Source organism: Arachis ipaensis, chromosome B02, assembly GCF_000816755.2.
Source record: "Arachis ipaensis cultivar K30076 chromosome B02, Araip1.1, whole genome shotgun sequence".
NCBI classification, from domain to species: Eukaryota; Viridiplantae; Streptophyta; class Magnoliopsida; order Fabales; family Fabaceae; genus Arachis; species Arachis ipaensis.
The window spans coordinates 106,445,816-106,467,582 of NC_029786.2; the positions used below are offsets into that span (position 1 = coordinate 106,445,816).

The window sequence follows — 21,767 nt, forward strand, 5'->3', positions numbered from 1 at the left end:
TCTCTTTGAGACGAAAATAATTTTTCTTTGCTACAACAGACTCTAGTGTGCCAACTATTTTTCCCATGCCACCAGTATCTTCAATATATGAATCAACAACACGAGACTTGGAAGAAGAGTTACCTGGACCCCTTTGAGTGGCAGCGATAGCGGCTTCAGTGGAGAGTTCATCGAGCAAGTCATCGGCCATATAGAGAGCATCTTGGAGATCAACAAGCCACTTCTTGACTCTCTTGTCAGTGAACTGCTTTTGCTCAGCATCATCAAGAACAGGTCCAACATCATACAGACTTTTCTCCAACCTTCCAAGCAACTCCTGGGCAGAGTAGTTTCCTTCAAGGACAGAGTCATCTTCAAGTATTGAAGACAACTGGTCTAAAACGGCATCAACAAAGGAAGTGAGATAAGCTCCGCCATCAAGTTTTGCAGCCATATTGAATCTCAACTGCAGCAGCAGATCAGATTGGATCAGAACAAAGAAAGAAAGGTGATGGTTGAGGGAAGGGTTCGCAGTTTGCAATGTACTATCTGTGTTTTTTGAAACCGAAGCTAAGGGAAGTGTCTGTTTTTGAAAGTTGACTTCATGAACTCATGATCTTCGGACAAAATCACGTGGTGGAATAATGCTAGTTTTTGGGTACGGCACCAAAAAATTAATGTTGATTTTTGTAGCACAATTACGGAATTACCCATTAATGAAAATTAACAATACACGTTTTTAGGCTCTGCTTCCTTTGTTTAAGATCTGATATAACAAGAGCTGTGAAATGGGGAAAGATAAACAGTTGGTGGATGCAATCATAAGTGTACCAATCACATGCTTAGGAAAGTCTATGTAACTAACTCTTCATGAAATCATGATACTTATTGCTGCCTTCTTTTTTTATTGGTTTGAGCTGGAAACTTTCAAGTTTATTGATTCTCAAGGATTTTATTGTTTCTATTTAGTATATAAGCTTTGTTGTTGAATTATTTTAGTAGTTCAAGAACATGCTGTAGCCCATTACCAATTAAATAAACTAAAACAAGCTGTAGTTCTACTATATATGATTATCACTGATGATACAATTATAGAGTCAATGGAAAGAAATTTCTATTAGCTGGCAATCTCTCGTTGTTTTAGTTTCATGAAATACTGATAAAAAGAATATGAAAAAAGTAATGTTCTTAATTAGAAGCAATTTGTTGTCCACAATTCACAACAAACAAAAAAGAATATCTTATATCACAAAGGCTTAATGGTGCAAAACAATTAATAACGCTCTTCACCAATATAGTAGCATATGACACATTCTAATCAAATTCAAAAATCCCGAAAATTCAAATACATGTCTGCAACAGAAGGTACCAACATGAATCTTCCAAAAAGAAGCATGACCATGAAATTTCTAGAAAAAGCAGAAACGAAACCAAAAGTCTCAATGTTCAAAAGGGTAGATTCCAAAAGGAAATAAAGAAGCTAAGGTGTTAAATGGTGACTTGCTCAATTGTGTCCATGATTGTGGCTCTCCCTTGTTGCTGGTTTGCTTTCTGCATAAAAGTTTCAGTCTCAGCTGTTACGCCACATATAAGTCATCATATTTTTTGAGTAATCAATGTTATTCGAACATTATAAAATATGTAAAAAATCTTACTGTTCCTGTCTTATTTCTCAGCATTCAGCCCTGTGTATTGCAATGATTGAATATTGTTCATGCAGCGAGAAAGCATAGGTGGAGAAGTTGTGTTGTTGGGTCGATGGATAATCTTTATGAGAAGGTATAAGTGTTAAGTAAGGAATGGTATAACAGATTAATAAGAATGATTGAATGAAGAATAAGAATACTGTAGACAGAATGAAGAATGAAAACTCGTGACTCACTTTATATGCAGAGTATAAATCATGATGAAAAGTATAAATATATTTCGGGAATAAGAATAACGTTGTGTGTGTGTATGAGAGAGAGAAAGAGAGAGAGAGATAAACAGTTACCTGTTGAAGTTGTTGGATTACCAAATCCATCTGCTATCAACTTTAATGGCGCGGATGTGGGAGATTTTGGGCCAAAGCTGTGGATCCTTCTTCTCACATCGATTGCCCAGCAAAGGGCTTTCACAGATGCTTAGTTTTATTAGAGAGGAAGGCAGCTTTTCACCGTCCATATTCTCCAACATGGGACATTCATTAATAGTTAAACGTTGGAGGGAGGTGAGGTGGGCAAGTCCCTTGCATTCCAACGTCTCCACATTTTTCATGCGAAACAGTGTGAGAGACTCAAGGGAGGCAGGCAACCAACCTTCCTTTGGGATGCACTTCACACTCTCATCATGTTCACCAGAAATCCAAAGATCTGTAAGCCCATGAAATTGGGAATTCGTGAATGGTGCAGAGCTCACCAGTTTCTGGCAGTAGCTGATGGCAAGAGATCTCAAGCTACAGTGTGTATCTCCTGTAGCATACAAATCCATCTCTGTGCAACCCAATATTCCGAGTTCATCTAGCTGAGGTGTTGCCATCCATATCGTCCATATGGATTTCAAACTCCTACAATTCTTGATGAATAAAGAACGGAGACTTGAAAGTGAGCCTGACACCACAATAGACTCCATCTTTTCACACTCCATAATATAAACATCCTTGAGATTTGGAAATGCATCCAACAACGAGAATGATTTATGTGAATCACAGCTGCTACGTATGTATAGTTCCTGAAGTGAGTGGTGTTGGCCATCCATTTGGAATTCTAATTCTCTGCAATCCACTATCGCCAACTGTTGCAGTGATGGGGGGATAGCAGTCACTGGAACCCAAATGTGGGAGGAACAACATGAGATGGATAAAGACGTGAGGTAAATCAGTTTCGTGTGCGTAATGACATCCACCACGGACTCCACTTGATGGTTTCCTTCAATTGATAGACGACACAGTGAAGGAGGTAGCTCCCGAATTCTCACTTTATTACCACCATCAATGTATAAAGTGCTAACTGCAGGAGCACTTGGAAGGCAACAACTGAGCTGCTCGCAATTGAAAATAGTAAGTGATTGCAAAGATGGTAGATGATTCGGCAAATCTCCTCTCAACATGGGACACTCCCTTATGGTAAGCTCCCTAAGTCGAGGAAATGCATTGAACTCCAATAAACGCCATTCCTTCCAGTGAGGCATTGATTGAAACCAAAGAGTTTCAAGCATTGGGAATGGTGGTGTCTCCAAACAAGATTCAGCATTCTGGTTAAAGTAAAACTCAGCATCCACAATCCCCACACTGTCAAACTCTGAAATGTATAGGTTCTTCAAAAAGGGCAACTGCCCAAGTGAAGGAAGCATTCGACAATTCCTACAACTAAGCAATGTTATTTTGGTGATGTTGTGGTAGGAAGAATGTCCCAACCAATCTGGAAATGTTGTACCCCTATAACCCACGATTTCTAGTCCTTTCAAATTACTATGAGGTTGTAACTTGTTAAGTATCTCTCTTTCTATTTGGGAATCAGCTGTATTCTCATCTTTATCCAATGACCACCTCAAGAGCAAAGAGCTAATGCCATCCTTATCAAACATTCTTGCCATCGAAGCTTCACTGCCGTTGACCACATTCTCCAATTTGGCAATGGAAATACATTGCTGTAGATTTGCAAGTCCTCCCAATTCTGTGATCTTGTTCTCTTCACACTTCCCAACAACATAGTCGCTTAAAAACTGCAAACTTTTCAATTTGCTCATGCCTTCCGGCATCTCAGACAGACAAGTCTTTCTAATATCAAGATGGCGCAAATTTACAAGATCTTTCATGCCAACCGGAAGCATTTTCAGTTTTTTACAACGAAATAGCTTCAAGGTCTGCAAATTGTACAGACTACCAAAAGACCCCGGTAGTGACACAATGTAGGTCTCAGAGAGATCCAAATAACGCAAATGAATCAACTCACATATTGAATCAGGCACTGACTCAAGAGGAAAGCTTTTGAACGACAAAGCTCTCATGTACTTCAACTGTGACAACATGATACAAGGTGCATTTTCCATGTTAAATGGGATCCATGACTCCAAATTGACTTCAAGAAATGTCCTCGTATGTCTTACTCTATCACATACTCCGAAAAATTTTGACATTGGATAATTGCCTTTGGCATTATGTGATAAACGACGAGTTTTAATATCAACCTCAACTGCATGCTCAAGTTCTTCAGCTCTAAAATAGAATCCTCCAGCAAAAATCATAGCCAAATCATGTATGAGATCATGCATTACAAAAACCTTTTCCAGAGTATTATGAGGTTGGAAAAATGATCTTGCAATTAATTCATCAAAATATTCACCACCAACTTCTTCTAAAGTCTTTTTTCCTACTGGTTGTAAAAAATTTTCCGCCATCCATAACAAGATCAGTTCATTTTTTTCAAATTCATAGTCCTTGGGATACAAGGAACAATAAACAAAGCACTCCTTCAAGTATGAAGGAAGATAATAATAACTGATTCTTAATGCTGGAACAACCTTTATCTTTTCATCTGAAAGTTCCCAGATCTCACTCTTCAACAAATGATTCCAATACCTGACATCTGAATTTCCACGTAATAAGCCTCCAAGGGCTTGAGCTGCCAAGGGCAATCCATCACACTTCTTTACGATATCTCTACCAATTTTTTCCAGGGTTGGATTCTCCACAGAAACAGTTGAAAGACGTGCATGTTTTGAAAACACCAACCAACAATCATCATCAGACAATGGACTTAGTTCATGAGGTAAAACAGTTTGCACTACAGAGGCCACTCTTTTACTTCTAGTAGTTATGAGAATTTTACTTCCCTTAACCCCTTTCTGAAAAGGTTTTAGAAGTGTATTCCAATCATCATAATTTTCATTCCATGCATCGTCCAAGACAACAAAGAACTTTTCCCTTGACAACATTTGCTTTAAATCATGTTGAAGTAAATTCAAATCTGTCAGATTACAAGAACTCGAAGTTATTGCCTCGATTATAGTCTTGGTGACCTTGACAATATCAAACTCTTCTGACACACATACCCAAGCTTGAAAATTGAAATTCTTCTCCACTTTGTCATCATGGTAAACCAATTGGGCCAAAGTGGTCTTTCCTATTCCGCCCATGCCGACAATGGGAATAACAGATAAATCAGCAGCATCATCATCATCCAACAACAGTTTCAGTATGGCCTCCTTGTCTTCTTTACGGCCACATATCTCGGATGGTTCAAGGAGAGATGTGGATGGAATTCTCCATGACATGTCCACCTTGGCACTCTTCTCCAGACCAAGATAATGTTTGCGTCTTACAACAGACTCTAGTTTGCCAACTATTTTTTCCATGTCGCCATTATCTTGAATATACCAATCAACAAGACGAGAGCAGGAAGAAGAGTTACCTGGATCCCTTTGAGTGACATCGATGGCGGCTATAGTGGAGATCTCATCGAGCAAGTCATCGGCTATATAGAGAGCATCTTGGAGATCAACAAGCCACTTCTTGACTCTCTTGTTAGTGAACTGTTTCAGCTCAGCATCATCAAGAACAGGTCCAACATCATACAGACAAGTCTGCAACCTTTCAAGCAAGTTGTTCCTTTCGAGGAAAGAGTCGTCTTCTTCAAGTATTGAAATCGTGTTGTCCAAAACAGCATCAACAAGGGGAGAGAGGTAAGCTCCACCATAGAGTTTTTCAGCCATGATGGGTGGATTTCAAGTGCAGCAGATCAGATGGGATCAGAATTCAGAACAAAGAAAGAAAGACGATGGAAGAGGGAAGGGTTAGCAGTTTGCAAAGTACTCTCTGGGTTTCTGAAGCAGAAGCTAAGGCAAGTCTTTGGATCGTGTGGTGGTGGTGGTGAGTGAAGTTGACTTGATGAACTTTACGGTGGTCTTTCACCCATTGCTGTAAATTTTTTTTTTTGGACAGCAAAATATTGAGGAATCTCGAATTAAGGAATGAAAAAATACTCTCCATTGTGATCTTTTACTATTAATTTTATAAGTGAAACAAAAAAAAATATGAGAAAAAAAATAATAAAAAGTTAAAAATTATACTTTACTCTTTCAATCTTTTTTAACAATTAAAAAGATCCATTCCCACGATTTTTGGTTCCAATACATCATGCATAGTGGTCTAGTGGATAGTGCAGCAACCACATCAATTTGTTCAAGAAATTAGTAATTTCTGGCCATTTCCGAGTTTATCATTTTATCATATGTGTGTAATGGAAAAATAATAACCACGACAACAACAACCGCAACTATTTTAATCTCTCTTGCTCTCTCTCATATTTGGTCTAATTTGACCTCTCTCACAATTTTATAAAAATATTTTAAAATAGTTATTAATCCTTAAATTCATAGTGGTCTAGCAGCAACCACATCAATTTGTTCAAGAAATTAGTAATTTCTGGCCATTTCCGAGTTTATCATTTTATCATATGTGTGTAATGGAAAAATAATAACCACGACAACAACAACCGCAACTATTTTAATCTCTCTAATCTCTCCTTATGCTTCATTTTACATAGATGGTAATTTTACAATATAAAAGATAATAAAAATAAGACATTTGACAAATGAATATTATAACGGTTTTCTGTTTTCTTGCTACTTTAGTTATACCTTCTGCATAATTAACATTTAACAGAAACACTTTGAAACAGATGAAATATTTGTCATAAAAATCTTATCTTTCTACATAAGAAGCTAAGTTAATGTTTTTAATTTTTTATACTGATATGTTTATAATAAGTTGTTTAATTGTTGATTGTTCCTTAGTTAAAGTAACATCATTTGATTTTCAAATTGACATTGTCAAGCAAAGACTTTTAGTTTGATGAAATACTAAGAATATAAGAAAAGTAATGTTCTTAATTAGAGGAAATTCTTTGTCCACAATACACAAAAAACAGAAAAAGAAAATCTTAAATCACAAAGGCTTAATTGTGTAAAACAATTAATCACAATGCTCCAATATATAAACGCCAAGGTAATTCACCAATATAGTAGCATATGACACATTCAAATCAAATTCAAAAATCTCAAAAAAACAACTATATGTCTGTAAAAGAATGTACCAACATGAATCTTTCAAAGAGAACCATGACCATGAAATTTCTAAAAAGTAAATACCAAAACCAAAAGTCTCAATCTTCAGAAGGGTAGGTTCCAAAAGAAAATAAAGAAGCTAATGTATTAAATTTTCCAATGCAATGAACACTTGCTCAATTGTGTCCATGATTGTGGCTCTCTCTTGTTGCTCATTTGCTTTCTCCATGGAAGTTTCACTCTCACCTGTTTCCAACACATATAAGTTATCATATTTTTTGAGTAATCAATGTTACTCAAACATTATAAAGTATATAATTATTCCTTGTCTGTGAAGATATAAATTTTCATGAAATGATATTTTGTCCAAAAAAACCGTTAGTTCAGCTATCCATACCACTTATGACATGAGGTTTCTTTCTTAAGCACTTAAATGAAAGCAGTGATAGTGAGAATTCCTCAGCATTCACCTGTGTGTATTGCAATGACTCAATATTATTCATGCAGTAAAAGCAAAAGCATAGCTGGAGAAGTTGTGTTGTTGGGTTCATGTATATTCTGTATGAGAAGGTGCAAGTGTTACTGTTAAGTAAGGAAAGGTATAACACATGAACAACTAAGAAAAAAGAATGAAAAATAGTGACTGAATTTATATGCAGAGTATAAACAAATACCTGTTGAAGTTGTTAGATTACTAAATCCATCTCCAATCAACTTGAATGTGGGGGATGTGGGAAATTTTGGGCCAAAGCTGTGGGTCCTTCAACTCACACCGTTTACCCAGCAAAGGAGTTCCACAGATGATGAGTTGTGTTAGAGAGGCAGGCAGCTTTTCTCCCTCAATGTTCTCCAACTTGGGACAATGATAAATACATAATTCTTGGAGGGAGGTGAGGTGGGCAAGTCCCTTGCATTCCAACGTCTCCACACTTTTAATGTCATACAATGTGAGAGACTCAAGCGAGGCAGGCAACCAACCTTCCTTTGGGAAACACTTCACACTCACACTCTTGTCGTTTCCACCTACAACGGTAAGTTGAGTAAGCCCATGAAACTGCGAATTCATGAATGCTGCAGAGCTCACATGCTATACTGATTTCTATAATTATGCTTCATCATCAATTTTACATAGATGGTAATTTTACAATATAAAAGATAATAAAAATAAGACATTTGACAAATGAATATTATAACGGTTTTCTTTTTAGTTGCTACTTTAGTTATACCTTCTGCATAATTAACATTTAACAGAAACACTTTGAAACAGATGAAATATTTGTCATAAAAATCTTATCTTTCTACATAAGAAGCTAAGTTAATGTTTTTAATTTTTTATACTGATATGTTTATAATAAGTTGTTTAATTGTTGATTGTTCCTTAGTTAAAGTAACATCATTTGATTTTCAAATTGACATTGTCAAGCAAAGACTTTTAGTTTGATGAAATACTAAGAATATAAGAAAAGTAATGTTCTTAATTAGAGGAAATTCTTTGTCCACAATACACAAAAAACAGAAAAAGAAAATCTTAAATCACAAAGGCTTAATTGTGTAAAACAATTAATCACAATGCTCCAATATATAAACGCCAAGGTAATTCACCAATATAGTAGCATATGACACATTCAAATCAAATTCAAAAATCTCAAAAAAACAACTATATGTCTGTAAAAGAATGTACCAACATGAATCTTTCAAAGAGAACCATGACCATGAAATTTCTAAAAAGTAAATACCAAAACCAAAAGTCTCAATCTTCAGAAGGGTAGGTTCCAAAAGAAAATAAAGAAGCTAATGTATTAAATTTTCCAATGCAATGAACACTTGCTCAATTGTGTCCATGATTGTGGCTCTCTCTTGTTGCTCATTTGCTTTCTCCATGGAAGTTTCACTCTCACCTGTTTCCAACACATATAAGTTATCATATTTTTTGAGTAATCAATGTTACTCAAACATTATAAAGTATATAATTATTCCTTGTCTGTGAAGATATAAATTTTCATGAAATGATATTTTGTCCAAAAAAACCGTTAGTTCAGCTATCCATACCACTTATGACATGAGGTTTCTTTCTTAAGCACTTAAATGAAAGCAGTGATAGTGAGAATTCCTCAGCATTCACCTGTGTGTATTGCAATGACTCAATATTATTCATGCAGTAAAAGCAAAAGCATAGCTGGAGAAGTTGTGTTGTTGGGTTCATGTATATTCTGTATGAGAAGGTGCAAGTGTTACTGTTAAGTAAGGAAAGGTATAACACATGAACAACTAAGAAAAAAGAATGAAAAATAGTGACTGAATTTATATGCAGAGTATAAACAAATACCTGTTGAAGTTGTTAGATTACTAAATCCATCTCCAATCAACTTGAATGTGGGGGATGTGGGAAATTTTGGGCCAAAGCTGTGGGTCCTTCAACTCACACCGTTTACCCAGCAAAGGAGTTCCACAGATGATGAGTTGTGTTAGAGAGGCAGGCAGCTTTTCTCCCTCAATGTTCTCCAACTTGGGACAATGATAAATACATAATTCTTGGAGGGAGGTGAGGTGGGCAAGTCCCTTGCATTCCAACGTCTCCACACTTTTAATGTCATACAATGTGAGAGACTCAAGCGAGGCAGGCAACCAACCTTCCTTTGGGAAACACTTCACACTCACACTCTTGTCGTTTCCACCTACAACGGTAAGTTGAGTAAGCCCATGAAACTGCGAATTCATGAATGCTGCAGAGCTCACCAGTTTCTTGCTGTAGTCGATGGCAAGATTTCTCAGGCTACGGTGTGGATCCCCATCCCCTGTAGCAGACAAATCCATCTCTGGGCAACCCACTAATACGAGTAATTCTAGCTGAGGTGCTGCCATCCATAGCCTTGACACGGATTTCAAACTCCCACAATTCTTGATATCTAAAGAACGGAGACATGAAAGAGACCCTGACACCACAATAGACTCCATCTTTTCACACTTTATGATTCCAACATCCTTGAGATTCGGAAAGGCATCCAACAATGAGAAGGATGTAACCGAATCACAGCTGTTCTGTATTGATAGTTTCTGCAGCGAGTGATGTTGCCCATCCATTTCGAATTCTAATTCTCTGCAATCCCGAATCATCAACTCTTGTAGTGATGCGGGAATACCACTCACTGGAAACCATATTTGGGTGGAACAACCTGCGATGGATAATGACGTCAGGCAACTCAGTTGCGTGTGCCTAATGGCCTCCACAACCCACTCCACTTGATGATGGCTTCCTTCAATTGATATTTGACGTAGTAAAGGAGGTAGCTCCCCAATTCTCACTTCATTCCCGCCTTTTATGATTAAAGAGGTCATTGCAGGAGCTCTTGGAACACAAAAACTCAGCTGCTCGCAATTCTCAATCTCAAGTGATTGCAAAGACGGTAGATGATTGGGCAAATCTCCACTCAACATCGGACACGAACTTATTTTAAGCTCCCTAAGTCGAGGGAATGCATTGAACTCCAATGAACGCCACTCCTTCCAGCAATCCATTGACGAAAACGAGAGAGTTTCGAGCTTTGGAAACGGTGGTGTCTCCAAACAACATTCATCTTTCAGGGAAAAGTAAAACTCAGCACCCACAATCCCCAGACTATCAAAAAATCCAATTTCAAGGTGCTTTAAAGAGGGCAACTGTCCAAGTGAAGGAAGCATACAACAATTCCTGCAAAGATACAGAACTACCCTGGTGATGTTGTGGTAAGAAGAATTTCCTAACCAATCTGAAAATGTTGTACCCCTGTAATTCCAGATTTTTAGTCCTTTCAAATTTCTGTGAGGTTGCAACTTGTCCAGTATCTCTCTTACAATTTGGGAATCAACTATATTTTCATCTTCATCTGGCTGCCAACCCAACGTCAAAGACTCAATTCCATCTTTATCAAACATTCTTGCCTCCAAAGCTTCACTGCTGCTCACCACATTCTCCAATTTGCCAATGCAAATAGATTCCTGTAGATCTGCAAGTGCTCCCAATTCTTTAATCTTGTTTTCTTCATGTTTCCCGACAACATAGTCACTTAAAAACTGTAAGTTTTTCAATTTACTTAAGCCTTTTGGCATCTCATACAAATGAGTCCCTCTAGTATCAAGATGACGCAAATTCATAAGATCTTTCATCCCAACAGGAAGAATATGTAGTTCCCGGCATTCAACCAGCTTCAAAGTCTGCAAATTGTACAGGTTACACAATGACTCTGGCAATGTCACTATGCAGGTCTGAGACAGATCCAAGTAACGTAGATGAATCAATCCACCTATTGAATCCGGCAGTGACTCAAGAGGAAAGCATTTGAACGACAATGCTCTCAGGTACTGCAACTTTGACAACAAGATACAAGGTGCATTTTCCATATTGAATGGAATCCACGCGTTCAAATTGATTTCAAGAAATGTCCTTGTATGATTCACTCTATCACAAACTCCCAAAAGTTTTGACATTGGATAATTGCCATTGGCAATATGTGACAAACGACGAGTTTTAATATCAACCTCACTTGCATTCTGAAACTCTTCAGCTCTGAAATAGAATTCTCCAGCAAAGATCATTGCTAAATCATGCACGAGATCATGCATCACAAACGTCTTGTGGGGAGGTACGAAAATCGTCTTTTGGCGAGTATGATGAGGTTGGAAAAATGATCTCGCAATTAATTCATCAAAATATTCACCACCAACTTCTTCCATAGTCTTTTTACCTACTGGTTGCAAAAAATTCTCAGCCATCCATAACAATATCAATTCATCTTTGCTAAATTCGTAGTCCTTGGGATACAAGGAACAATAAACAAAGCATTCCTTCAAATATGAAGGAAGAAAGTAATAACTTATTTTTAATGCTGGAACAACATTTATTTTGCTATCGGAGTGTTCCCAGATCTCACTCTTCAATATATGATTCCAATACTTGACATCAGAATTTCCACGCAATAAGCCTCCAAGAGCTTGAGCTGCCAAGGGCAATCCACCACACTTCTTTACGATCTCTTTGCTGACATTTTCCAGGGTTGGATTCTCCATAGAAATAGTTGAAAGACATGCATGCTTTGAAAACACCAACCAACAATCTTCATCAGACAATGAACTCAGTTCAAGAGGTGAAACGGTTTGCACTACAGAAGCCACCTTTTTACTTCTAGTAGTTATGAGAATTTTACTTCCCTTAACCCCTTTCTGAAAAGGTTTTAGAAGCCTATTCCAATCATCATAATTTTCATTCCAAACATCGTCGAAGACAACAAAGAACTTTTGCCTAGACAACTTTTCCTTTAAATCAAGCTGAAGTAAATTCAAATCTGTCAAGTTACAAGAACTCGAAGTTATTGCCTCGATTATAGTCTTGGTGACCTTGACAATATCAAACTCTTCTGACACACATACCCAAGCTTGAAAATTGAAATTCTTCCCCACTTTGTCATCATGGTAAACCAATTGGGCCAAAGTGGTCTTTCCTATTCCGCCCATGCCCACAATGGGAATGACAGATAAATCAACATCAGCAGCATCATCATCATCCAACAACAGTTTCAGTATGGCCTCCTTGTCTTCTTTACGGCCACATATCTCTGATGGTTCAAGGAGAGACGTTGATGGAATTCTCCATGACATGTCCACCTTGGCACTCTTCTCCAGACCAAGATAATGTTTGCGTCTTACAACGGACTCTAGTTTGCCAACTATTTTTTCCATGTCGCCATTATCTTCAATATACGAATCAACAAGCCGAGACCAGGAAGAAGAGTTACCTGGATCCCTTTGAGTGGCAGCAATAGCGGCTTGAGTAGAGAGTTCGTCGAGCAAGTCATCAGCGAAATAGAGAGCATCTTGGAGATCAACAAGCCACTTCTTGACTCTCTTGTCAGTGAACTGCTTCAGCTCAGCATCATCAAGAACAGGTCCAACATCATACAGACAAGTCTGCAACCTTTGAAGTAAGTTGTTCCTTTCGAGGAAAGAGTCGTCTTCTTCAAGTATTGAAGTCGTGTTGTCCAAAACAGCATCAACAAGGGGAGAGAGGTAAGCTCCACCGTAGAGTTTTTCAGTCATGATTGGGATTTCAAGTGCAGCAGATCAGATGGGATCAGAATTCAGAACAAAGAAAGAAAGGCGATGGAAGAGGGAAGGGTTATCAGTTTGCAAAGTACTCTCTGGGTTTCTGAAGCAGAAGCTAAGGCAAGTCTTTGGATTGTGTGGTGGTGGTGATGAGTGAAGTTGACTTGATGAACTTTATGGTCGTCTTTCACCCATTGCTGTAATTATTTTTTTTTTTGGACAGCAAAATATTGAGGAATCTCGAATTAACGAATAAAAAAATTTGGTTCCAATACATCATGCATAGTGGATATTGCAGCAACCACATCAATTTGTTCAAGAAATTAGTAATTCATACCCTAGGGCGGAAATTATCATTTTATCACGTGTGTAATCGAAAAATAATAACAACGACAACAATCGACAAGTGGGGCTGGCAATTTATATCTTATATGTGGTATCTAATTCGAACCAAATTCGTTCGAATAGGATTGACTACTTGATTTGCTGCAGATAGGGTAGGATACCGTATTTATCTGCCTATAAAGTAGGATACCCTATCTTACGTTATCCATACTCTTAGTGTATTATGTAATATATATGTAAGAGTTATATATGTAATAAAAAAAATGAGGGTTGAAATCACAATTTTTTTCTTATAAAAATTTAAAATAACTAAGTTAGTTGATAATTCTATTATTTGTAATTTTATATTAGATTTTTTTAAAATTTTATTGTTTTTAATTTTAATTTAAATTTAATTTTTTATTTTTTTATTTTATTAATATGTATAAAATTTAGAAAGATTGGCTTTTATATTTGTTTAAATTTTTTTTATTTTTCCGCAGGTAGGATACGAGTATAGTAGAGTTTAGAATTTTAGGGTGTGGATAGAATTATGGTTGAAAAATTCTAAACCCGCAAATAAAATATGGTAAATTTTTAAAAACATTTTTAACCCGCGAAATAGGATAGGATAGAGTCCAAACTCTACCCTACCTTACCCATTGCGAGCCTAACAAAAACCGTAACTATTTTATTTTCTCTCGGTCTCTCTCATATTTGGTCTAATTTGATCTCTCTCACAATTTTATAAAAATATTTTAAAATAGTTATTAATCGTTTTTAAATTTATACTATATAATATAATTTGTATAATTAATTTAGCTTTCTATGTAATGTGTAAGTCTTAATCTAGTTATAGTAATTTTTATTGTATTTATTGTATGAGGAAGTATAGGGAGCTAATGGAGTATCTATACAATGTGTATGGGGTATAGGGATGTTCGATTCAGTAGGATATTAGATGTTTATTATCTCTAGTATTCGGATGGTTATTCTAGATAGTATGGGTGTATTGTGTTTGAAAAATTAGTAATATTTTATCCTAAATGTTCATTTTTTAACTCATATTGAGTCAAATAAATAGTCTATTGTACACATTATACAAATACTTCATTGGCCCTAGCGGAACTCGTATTGTATTATATGAACACTAATTAACGAAAATGTAACAGGCATAGATTGTTAAGGAAAATGATAGTAATAATATTTTAAAACTTATCAATGCTAGTCCAAATTTAATTTAATTTATACCTATTAAAAAAATTAATATTAATATTAAAAATATAGAGTAACTTATTTTTTTATTACATAATAAATATAACAATAGTAACAGACTTTTTTATTTTATAAAAGAATTAAAATATATTTTAAATAGAAACAAAAGGATTACAAAGTAATTTAATTAGATAAGATGTACCAGTAGTTTAGTAGTAAAAAATTAAAAGACTAATAATACATTTAGATACTACTGTGAGTTCTGTTTTAATATATTACTAATAGATAGATAGATGTTTTTATTTGTCATAAAAATTTTATATTTTTACAAGAGAAGCTAAAATAATATTTTTGTTTTTTGATTTTTTATACAGATATGTTTATAATAAGTAGTTAACTGTTCTGAGTTAAGATGACATTATTTGAGCCAATGAGTTATAGCCCAAATGGCATAGTCTTCCCATACTCAATTAAGAGGATGCGGGTTCGAGTCTCCTATCTTTGGTAAAAAAAAAAGATGACATTATTTGATAATTTTAAATTGACATTATTAAGCAAAGACTTTTAGTGCATGTTTGGGCGCCATTATTTTGTTAAAAAAAGATCTTTTTTCAATGAAAAAAGATCTTTTTTTATTTTTTAACGTGTTTGGCAAATTTCTAGTAGTAAAAGTAAAAGCACTAGTAAAATCAAAAAAAGATCTTTTTTGAGAAGCTATAATTTACATCTTTTTTTAAAAGATCTTTTTTCCTAAAAAAAAAAGATGTTTTTCATGTAATAAATAAACAAAAAAGTGCTTTTATATTGTTATACCCAAACATAATTGATAGATAAAAAGACCTTTTTACATGAGATATCTAAATATAAAATTACTTTTACTTCTCTATAAGATCTTTTAAAAAAAGATAACTCAAAAAAAGATCTTTTAAGAAAAGCTCACCCAAACAAACCCTTAATTTCATGAAATACTAATAAAAGAATATGAAAAAAAAAATAATGTTCTTAATTCTGCAACAGATTGTACCAACATAAAATTTCTAAAAAACAGAAACAAAACCAAAAGTCTCAATGTTCGAAAGTGTGGATTCCAAAAGGAAACAAAGAGGCTAAGGTATTAAATTTTCTAACGTATTGTTGCTCGATTGCTTTCTGCATGAAGGTTTCAGTCTCAGCTGTTATCATGTTTTTTGAGTAATCAAATTATAAAGTATATAAAAATCTTACTATTCTTGTCTTATTTCTCAGCATTCATCCCTGTGTTGTTGGGTCCATGGATAATCTGCATGAGAAGGTATGATATAACAGTATAACACATTAATAAGAATGACTGAATGAAGAATAAGAATATTGTAGAGAGAATGAAGAATGTTGTTGGATTACCAAATCCATCTGCGATCAACTTGAAGGGCGGGAATGTGGGAGATTTTGGGCCAAATCTGTGGATCCTTCTTCTCGCATCGTTCGGCCAGCAAAGGGCTATCATAGATGCCGAGTTTTATTAGAGAGGCAGGCAGCTTTTCTCCCTCAATATTCTCCAACTTGTCACAATAGTCAATACGCAGTTCCTGGAGGGAGGTGATGTGGGCAAGTCCCTTGCATTCCAAAGTCCCCACACTGCTAAGGCCTTTAATTGTGAGGGACTCAAGGGAGGCAGGCAACCAACCTTCCTTTGGGAAGCTCTTCACACACTCACTGTAATCAGAAACTTCAAAACAAAAGATAAGATTAGTAATCCCATGAAACTGCGGATGCATGAATGCTGCAGAGCTCACTAGTTTCTCGCTGTAGGTGATTTCAAGATATCTCAGGCTACGGTGTGGATGCCCTGTATCATACAAATCAATCTCTCGGCAATCCACTAATGAGAGTTTCTCAAGCTGAGGTGCTGCCATCCATAGCGTTGACACAGATTTCAAACTCCCACAAAAGAAGATATATAAAGAAAGGAGACAAGAAAGAGAGCGTGACACCACGAGAGACTCCATCTTTTGGCAACCGCTGATACGAACACTCACGAGTTTTGGAAAGGCATCCAATAACGAGAAGGATGTATGTGAATCACAGCTGTTCCCTATTGATAGTTTCTGCAGCGAGTGATGTTGCCCATCCATTTGGAATTCAAATGATTCTCCACAATTCTCGATCGTCAACTCTTGTACTGATGGAGGAATAGCACTCACTGGAAACAATATGTGGGAGGAACAATGTGAGATGCATAAAGAAGTGAGGCAACTCGGTTGCATATGCATTATGGCCTTCACACTCGGCTCCTGATCGATTCCTCCAATTGATAGTTGACGCAGTAAAGGAGGTAGCTCTCTAATTCTCACTTCATTCCCGTATACAAATATGCTTAAAGAGGTCATTGCAGGAGCTTTTGGAACACAACACCTCAGCTGCCCGCAACCCTCAATAGTAAATGATTGCAAAGATGGTAGATGATTGGGCAAATCTCGTATCAACATGGGACAGCACTGTATTGAAAGCTCCCTAAGTCTCGGAAACGCATTGAACTCCAATGAACGCCACTCCTTCCAGCAATCCAATGAGTCAAACTTAAGAGTTTCAAGCATTGGGAATGGTGGTGTCTCCAAACAAGATTCACCATTCTGGTTAAAGTAAAACTCAGCACCCACACTTTCCAGACTTTTAAAATGTGAAATTGATAGGTGCTTCAACGAGGGCAACTGTCCAAATGAAGGAAGCATACAGCAACTCCTGCAACCATCCAGTCTTATTTTGGTGATTTTGTGGTAGGAAGAATGTCCCACCCAATCTGGAAATCTTGTACCCCTGTAACCCCACATATCTAACTCTTTCACATTAGTGTGAGGTCGTAACTTGTCAAGTATATCTCTTTGCATTTCAGAATCAACTCTATTCTCTCTACTCCACCACCAAGTCAACATCATAGAATCAATGCCATCCTTATCACACATTCTTGCCTCCAAAGCTTCACTGCTGTTCACCACATTGTCCAATTTGGAAATGAAAATTGATTTGTGTAGACCTGCAAGTGCTCCCAATTCTTTAATCTTGTTTTCTTCATGCTTTCCAACAACAAAAGTACTTAAAAACTGCAAACTTTTCAAATTGCTCATGCCTTTCGGCATCTCATACAACCCAGTCCCATAAATATCAAGATGACGCAAATTTACAAGGTCTTTCATGCCAACAGGTAGCGTTATCAGACTCCCACAGGTATTCAACTTCAAGGTCTGCAAATTGTATAGGTTACCCAATGACTCTGGCAATGTCACAATCTTGGTCTCAGAGATATCCAAGTAACGCAAATGAATCAACTCACCTATTGAATCAGGTACTGACTCAAGAGGAAAGCGTTTCAACGACAGCGCTCTCAGGTACTTCAACTGTGACAACAAGATACAAGTTGCGTTTTCTATGTTAAATGGGATCCATGTCTCCAAATTGATTTCAAGAAATGTCCTTGTATGTTTTACTGTATCGCAAACTCCCAAAAGTTTTGACATTGGATAATTGCCTTTGGCATTATGTGACAAATGACGAGCTTTAATATCAACCTCAACTGCATTCCGAAGCTCTTTGGCTCTGAAATACAATTCTCCAGCACACGTCATTGCTAAATCATGCACAAGATTATGCATCACAAATATCTTTTCGCGGGAATTGTGAGGTTGGAAAAATGATCTCGCAATTAATTCATCAAAATATTCACCACCAACTTCTTCCACAGTCTTTTTATCTACTGGTTGCAAAAAATTCTCAGCCATCCATAACAATATCAATTCATCCTTGATAAATTCATAGCTCTTGGGATACAAGGAACAATAAATAAAGCACTGCTTCAAATATGAAGGAAGAAAATAATAACTTATTCTTAATGCTGGAACAACATTTGTCTTGTCATCTGAAAGTTCCCAGATTTCACTCTTTAGTAAATGATTCCAAGACCTGATATCCGAATTTCCACGCAATAAGCCTCCAAGGGCTTGAGCTGCCAAGGGCAATCCATCACACCTCTTTACCATATCTCTGCCGATTTTTTCCAGGGTTGGATTCTCCGAAGAAATAGTTGAAAGACGTGCATGCTTTGAAAACACCAACCAACAATCTTCATCAGACAATGGACTCAGTTCATGAGGTGAAATAGTCTGCACTATAGAAGCCACGTTTTTATTTCTTGTAGTTATGAGAATTTTACTTCCCTTAACCCCTTTTTGAAAAGGTTTTAGAAACCTATTCAAATCATCATAATTTTTATCCCATACATCGTCCAAGACAATGAAGAACTTTTTCCTTGACAACTCTTCTCTTAAATCATGCTGAAGTAAATTCAAATCTGTCAAGTCATAACGCCACCAAACTATTGCCTCAATTATAGTCTTGGTGACCTTGACAACATTAAACTCTTCCGACACACAAACCCAACCTCGAAAATCAAAACTCTCCTTCACTTTGTCATCGTGGTAAACCAACTGGGCCAAAGTAGTCTTTCCTATTCCGCCCATGCCCACAATGGGAATGACAGATAAATCACCATCACCAGCATCATCATCATCCAACAACAGTTTCAGTATGGCCTCCTTGTCTTCTTTCCTGCCACATATCTCCGGTGGTTCAACAAGACATGTGGATGGAAATCTCCATGACATGTCCAACTTTGCAACCTCCTTCAGAGGAAGTGAAATTTTGCCTGCTACGACAGTCTCTAGTCTTCCAACTATTTTTTCTATGTCACCAGTATCTTCTATATATGAATCAACAAGGTGAGACCAGGAAGAAGAGTTACCTGCATCCCTTTTAGTGGCAGCGATGGCGGCTTTAGTGGAGATCTCATCGAGCAAGTCATCGGCCATATAGAGAGCATCTTGAAGATCAACAAGCCATTCCTTCACTTTCTTGTCACTGAACTGCTTCAGCTCAGCATCATCAAGAACAGGTCCAACATTATACAGACAATTCTGCAACCTTCCAAGCAACTCAAGGGCAGAGTGGTTTCCGTTGAGGACAGAGTCATCTTCGAACATTGAAGACAGGTTATCCAAAACAACCTCAACCAAGGGAGAGAGGTAAGCTCCACCATAAGGTTTTGCAGCCATGGGTGAATCTCTAGTGCAGCAGATCAGATGGGATCATAACAAAGAAAGAAAACTTTTATTAAAACTCTTCTCACCTTAACCACACAACAACTATAGGTGAATAATGTGTATTACTTTCCACCATTAATGTTTAATGGCTTAAATGTAAGATAATTTTTCTCCTTTCCTTTTGTTAGATTTTTATTTCTTTTTTCTAAAAATTAACTTTACTATTTTTTAGATGAAGTTGACTTTGATGAACTTTATGATCGGGTTCTTTACTAATTCTTTAACAACTGAATTCTAGTAATTCTTATCATATCTATTATCTTAAATAAAAAGAATAAATACTTTTTTGGTCTTTGACCATTTATTCGAATGACAGTGTCTTTTTACAATTCGAAAATACTTGATCGGTCTCCAACCATCTATATATTTGGTCAATCTTTTAAAATATTTGTTATACTGAAAGTGTACAAAATTAAGAAAATTTAGACATCTGTTAACAATTTCTTTAGAAAAAAGTAATGTTAAAACATATGTGAAAAAATAACATTACGAATTGTGAATTATATTAACCATTTTCTGATGATAAATTCTATGGGATGTTGTTTTGAATGATAAACAGTTGGTTGATGCACTTGCAAGTGTGTGATTTACATCCTTAAGAAAGAAATCTAAATATGTAATTCTTGATGATACTCAGTGCTGCCTTCACATGTCTTCCTATTTTTTATTTCTTCTCTTATTTGATGGTTTGAGGAGGAAATTTCAACTTTTATTCTTGTCAAAGATCTTATTGTTACTATTTAAGTTTTCACTTATATTTAGTGGGATAAACATAGTTGTTGCTGCATTATTGACTAATTTTTTTATTTTTCTAATGAAACATACAATTCTTAATCAACAATGCACAATAAAATAGAGGGGGGAAAATAAATACGTGTATGCAAAAGAATAATGGCCAAGGGATTCGAGTGGCTAATGATGAATTAAACCCCAATAACAAGGACTTGTTGTCACCTAATGGAGAAGGAGAGTTAGTGAATGCAAGTGGACAGATGGTTATTAAAAATCGTTCACCATCATCATCTTAATTCATTCCCTTTTCATTGTTTATCCATTATTAAAAATTTTGAATTCTCTTAACTTATCATTTCTTTGGTGTTGTACTGTTTCATTGGTTAACTTTTGCCACTCTTACTTCACTATAAAAATAATACAGAAAATTTTCCGTTGCAGACCATGAACATAGAAGTCTCAATCTCCAAAAGAGTAGGTTCCGAAAAAAAAAAAACAAGCTATTATTTTACAATGCAATGGCATACAGACGATTCTGCAACCTAACAAGCAAGTTGTTCCTTTCGAGGAAAGAGTCGTCTTCTTCAAGTATTGAAGTCGTGTTGTCCAAAACAGCATCAACAAGGGGAGAGAGGTAAGCTCCACCGTAGAGTTTTTCAGCCATGATTGGGATTTCAAGTGCAGCAGATCAGATGGGATCAGAATTCAGAACAAAGAAAGAAAGGCGATGGAAGAGGGAAGGGCTAGCAGTTTGCAAAGTACTCTCTGGGTTTCGAAGCTAAGGCAAGTCTTTGGATTGTGTGGTGGTGGTGGTGAGTGAAGTTGACTTGATGAACTTTATGGTCGTCTTTCACCCATTGCTGTAAATTTTTTTTTTGGACAGCAAAATATTGAGGAATCTCGAATTAACGAATAAAAAAATTTGGTTCCAATACATCATGCATAGTGGATAGTGCAGCAACCACATCAATTTGTTCAAAAAATTAGTAATTTCTGGCCATTTTAGAGATTATCATTTTATCGAAAAATAATAACAACCACAACAACAAGAACTATTTTAATCTCTCTTGGTCTCTCTCATATTTGGTCTAATTTGATCTCTCTCACAATTTTATAAAAATATTTTAAAATAGTTATTAATCGAACCTAATTTCTTTAAATTTCTTATAAATTTTTTAATCAATTGATCTATCAATCTCTCTATTTATCTATCTATTTATCTATCTATTTTTATTATATAAAAATAATATAAACCTATTATAGAATAAA

At 36.1% G+C, this 21,767-nt stretch overlaps 3 protein-coding genes and 1 pseudogene across 16 annotated transcripts in view; all 4 read right to left on the bottom strand.

Moving 5' to 3' along the window:
* LOC107628025 (putative disease resistance RPP13-like protein 1) overlaps window positions 1-433 on the bottom strand; it is a 4,477-nt gene extending 4,044 nt beyond the window's left edge. The window contains exon 1 of the mRNA XM_021117109.1: window positions 42-433. Coding sequence (XP_020972768.1) covers window positions 42-433 — 392 coding nt within the window. The remainder of the gene's footprint in view (window positions 1-41) is intronic.
* The window catches only part of LOC107626321 (putative disease resistance RPP13-like protein 1), a 22,889-nt gene extending 16,855 nt beyond the window's left edge, over window positions 1-6,034 (bottom strand). For 2 of the 5 annotated variants that reach the window (XM_021116645.1, XM_021116643.1), the window contains exons 1-2: window positions 1,973-6,020; window positions 1,635-1,746 (exon numbers count right to left, since the gene is read on the bottom strand). In XM_021116645.1, coding sequence (XP_020972304.1) covers window positions 1,990-5,670 — 3,681 coding nt within the window. In that variant the 5' untranslated portion in view covers window positions 5,671-6,020 and the 3' untranslated portion in view covers window positions 1,635-1,746; window positions 1,973-1,989. Of the gene's footprint in view, window positions 1-1,150; window positions 1,554-1,634; window positions 1,747-1,972 lie in introns of those variants that run through there. The other 3 variants (XM_016329180.2, XM_016329179.2, XM_021116646.1) reach the window with 3 other exon arrangements.
* LOC107626318 (putative disease resistance RPP13-like protein 1) lies at window positions 6,921-21,432 on the bottom strand. 10 transcript variants are annotated; one of them, XM_021116639.1, is made up of 5 exons: window positions 19,588-19,791; window positions 9,699-12,970; window positions 7,698-8,046; window positions 7,421-7,493; window positions 6,921-7,269 (listed from the first exon to the last, which is right to left on the bottom strand). In XM_021116639.1, the coding sequence occupies exons 1-3, from the start codon at window positions 19,716-19,718 to the stop codon at window positions 7,718-7,720; spliced, it is 3,732 nt and encodes a 1,243-aa protein (XP_020972298.1). In that variant the 5' UTR covers window positions 19,719-19,791; the 3' UTR covers window positions 6,921-7,269; window positions 7,421-7,493; window positions 7,698-7,717. The 10 variants fall into 10 exon arrangements, with proteins under 10 accessions (XP_020972298.1, XP_020972294.1, XP_020972296.1 ...); XM_021116635.1 differs by lacking the exon at window positions 7,421-7,493 and adding an exon at window positions 7,494-7,581 and having other exon boundaries at window positions 19,588-19,790; XM_021116637.1 differs by having other exon boundaries at window positions 7,421-7,581; window positions 19,588-19,790.
* LOC107626322 overlaps window positions 15,690-21,767 on the bottom strand; it is a 50,909-nt pseudogene continuing 44,831 nt past the window's right edge.

Coding starts and splice junctions, on each gene's coding strand:
- LOC107626318 (XM_021116639.1), bottom strand. CDS start 19,718: ATGGCTGCAAAACCTTATGGTGGAGCTTACCTCTCTCCCTTGGTTGAG. Junction 12,971..19,587: donor GCCCTTGAGTTGCTTGGAAG/GTTGCAGAATTG, acceptor CTTACTTCAAAG/GTTGCAGACTTGTCTGTATG. Junction 8,047..9,698: donor TACTCAACTTACCGTTGTAG/GTGGAAACGACA, acceptor TTACCGTTGTAG/GTGGAAACGACAAGAGTGTG.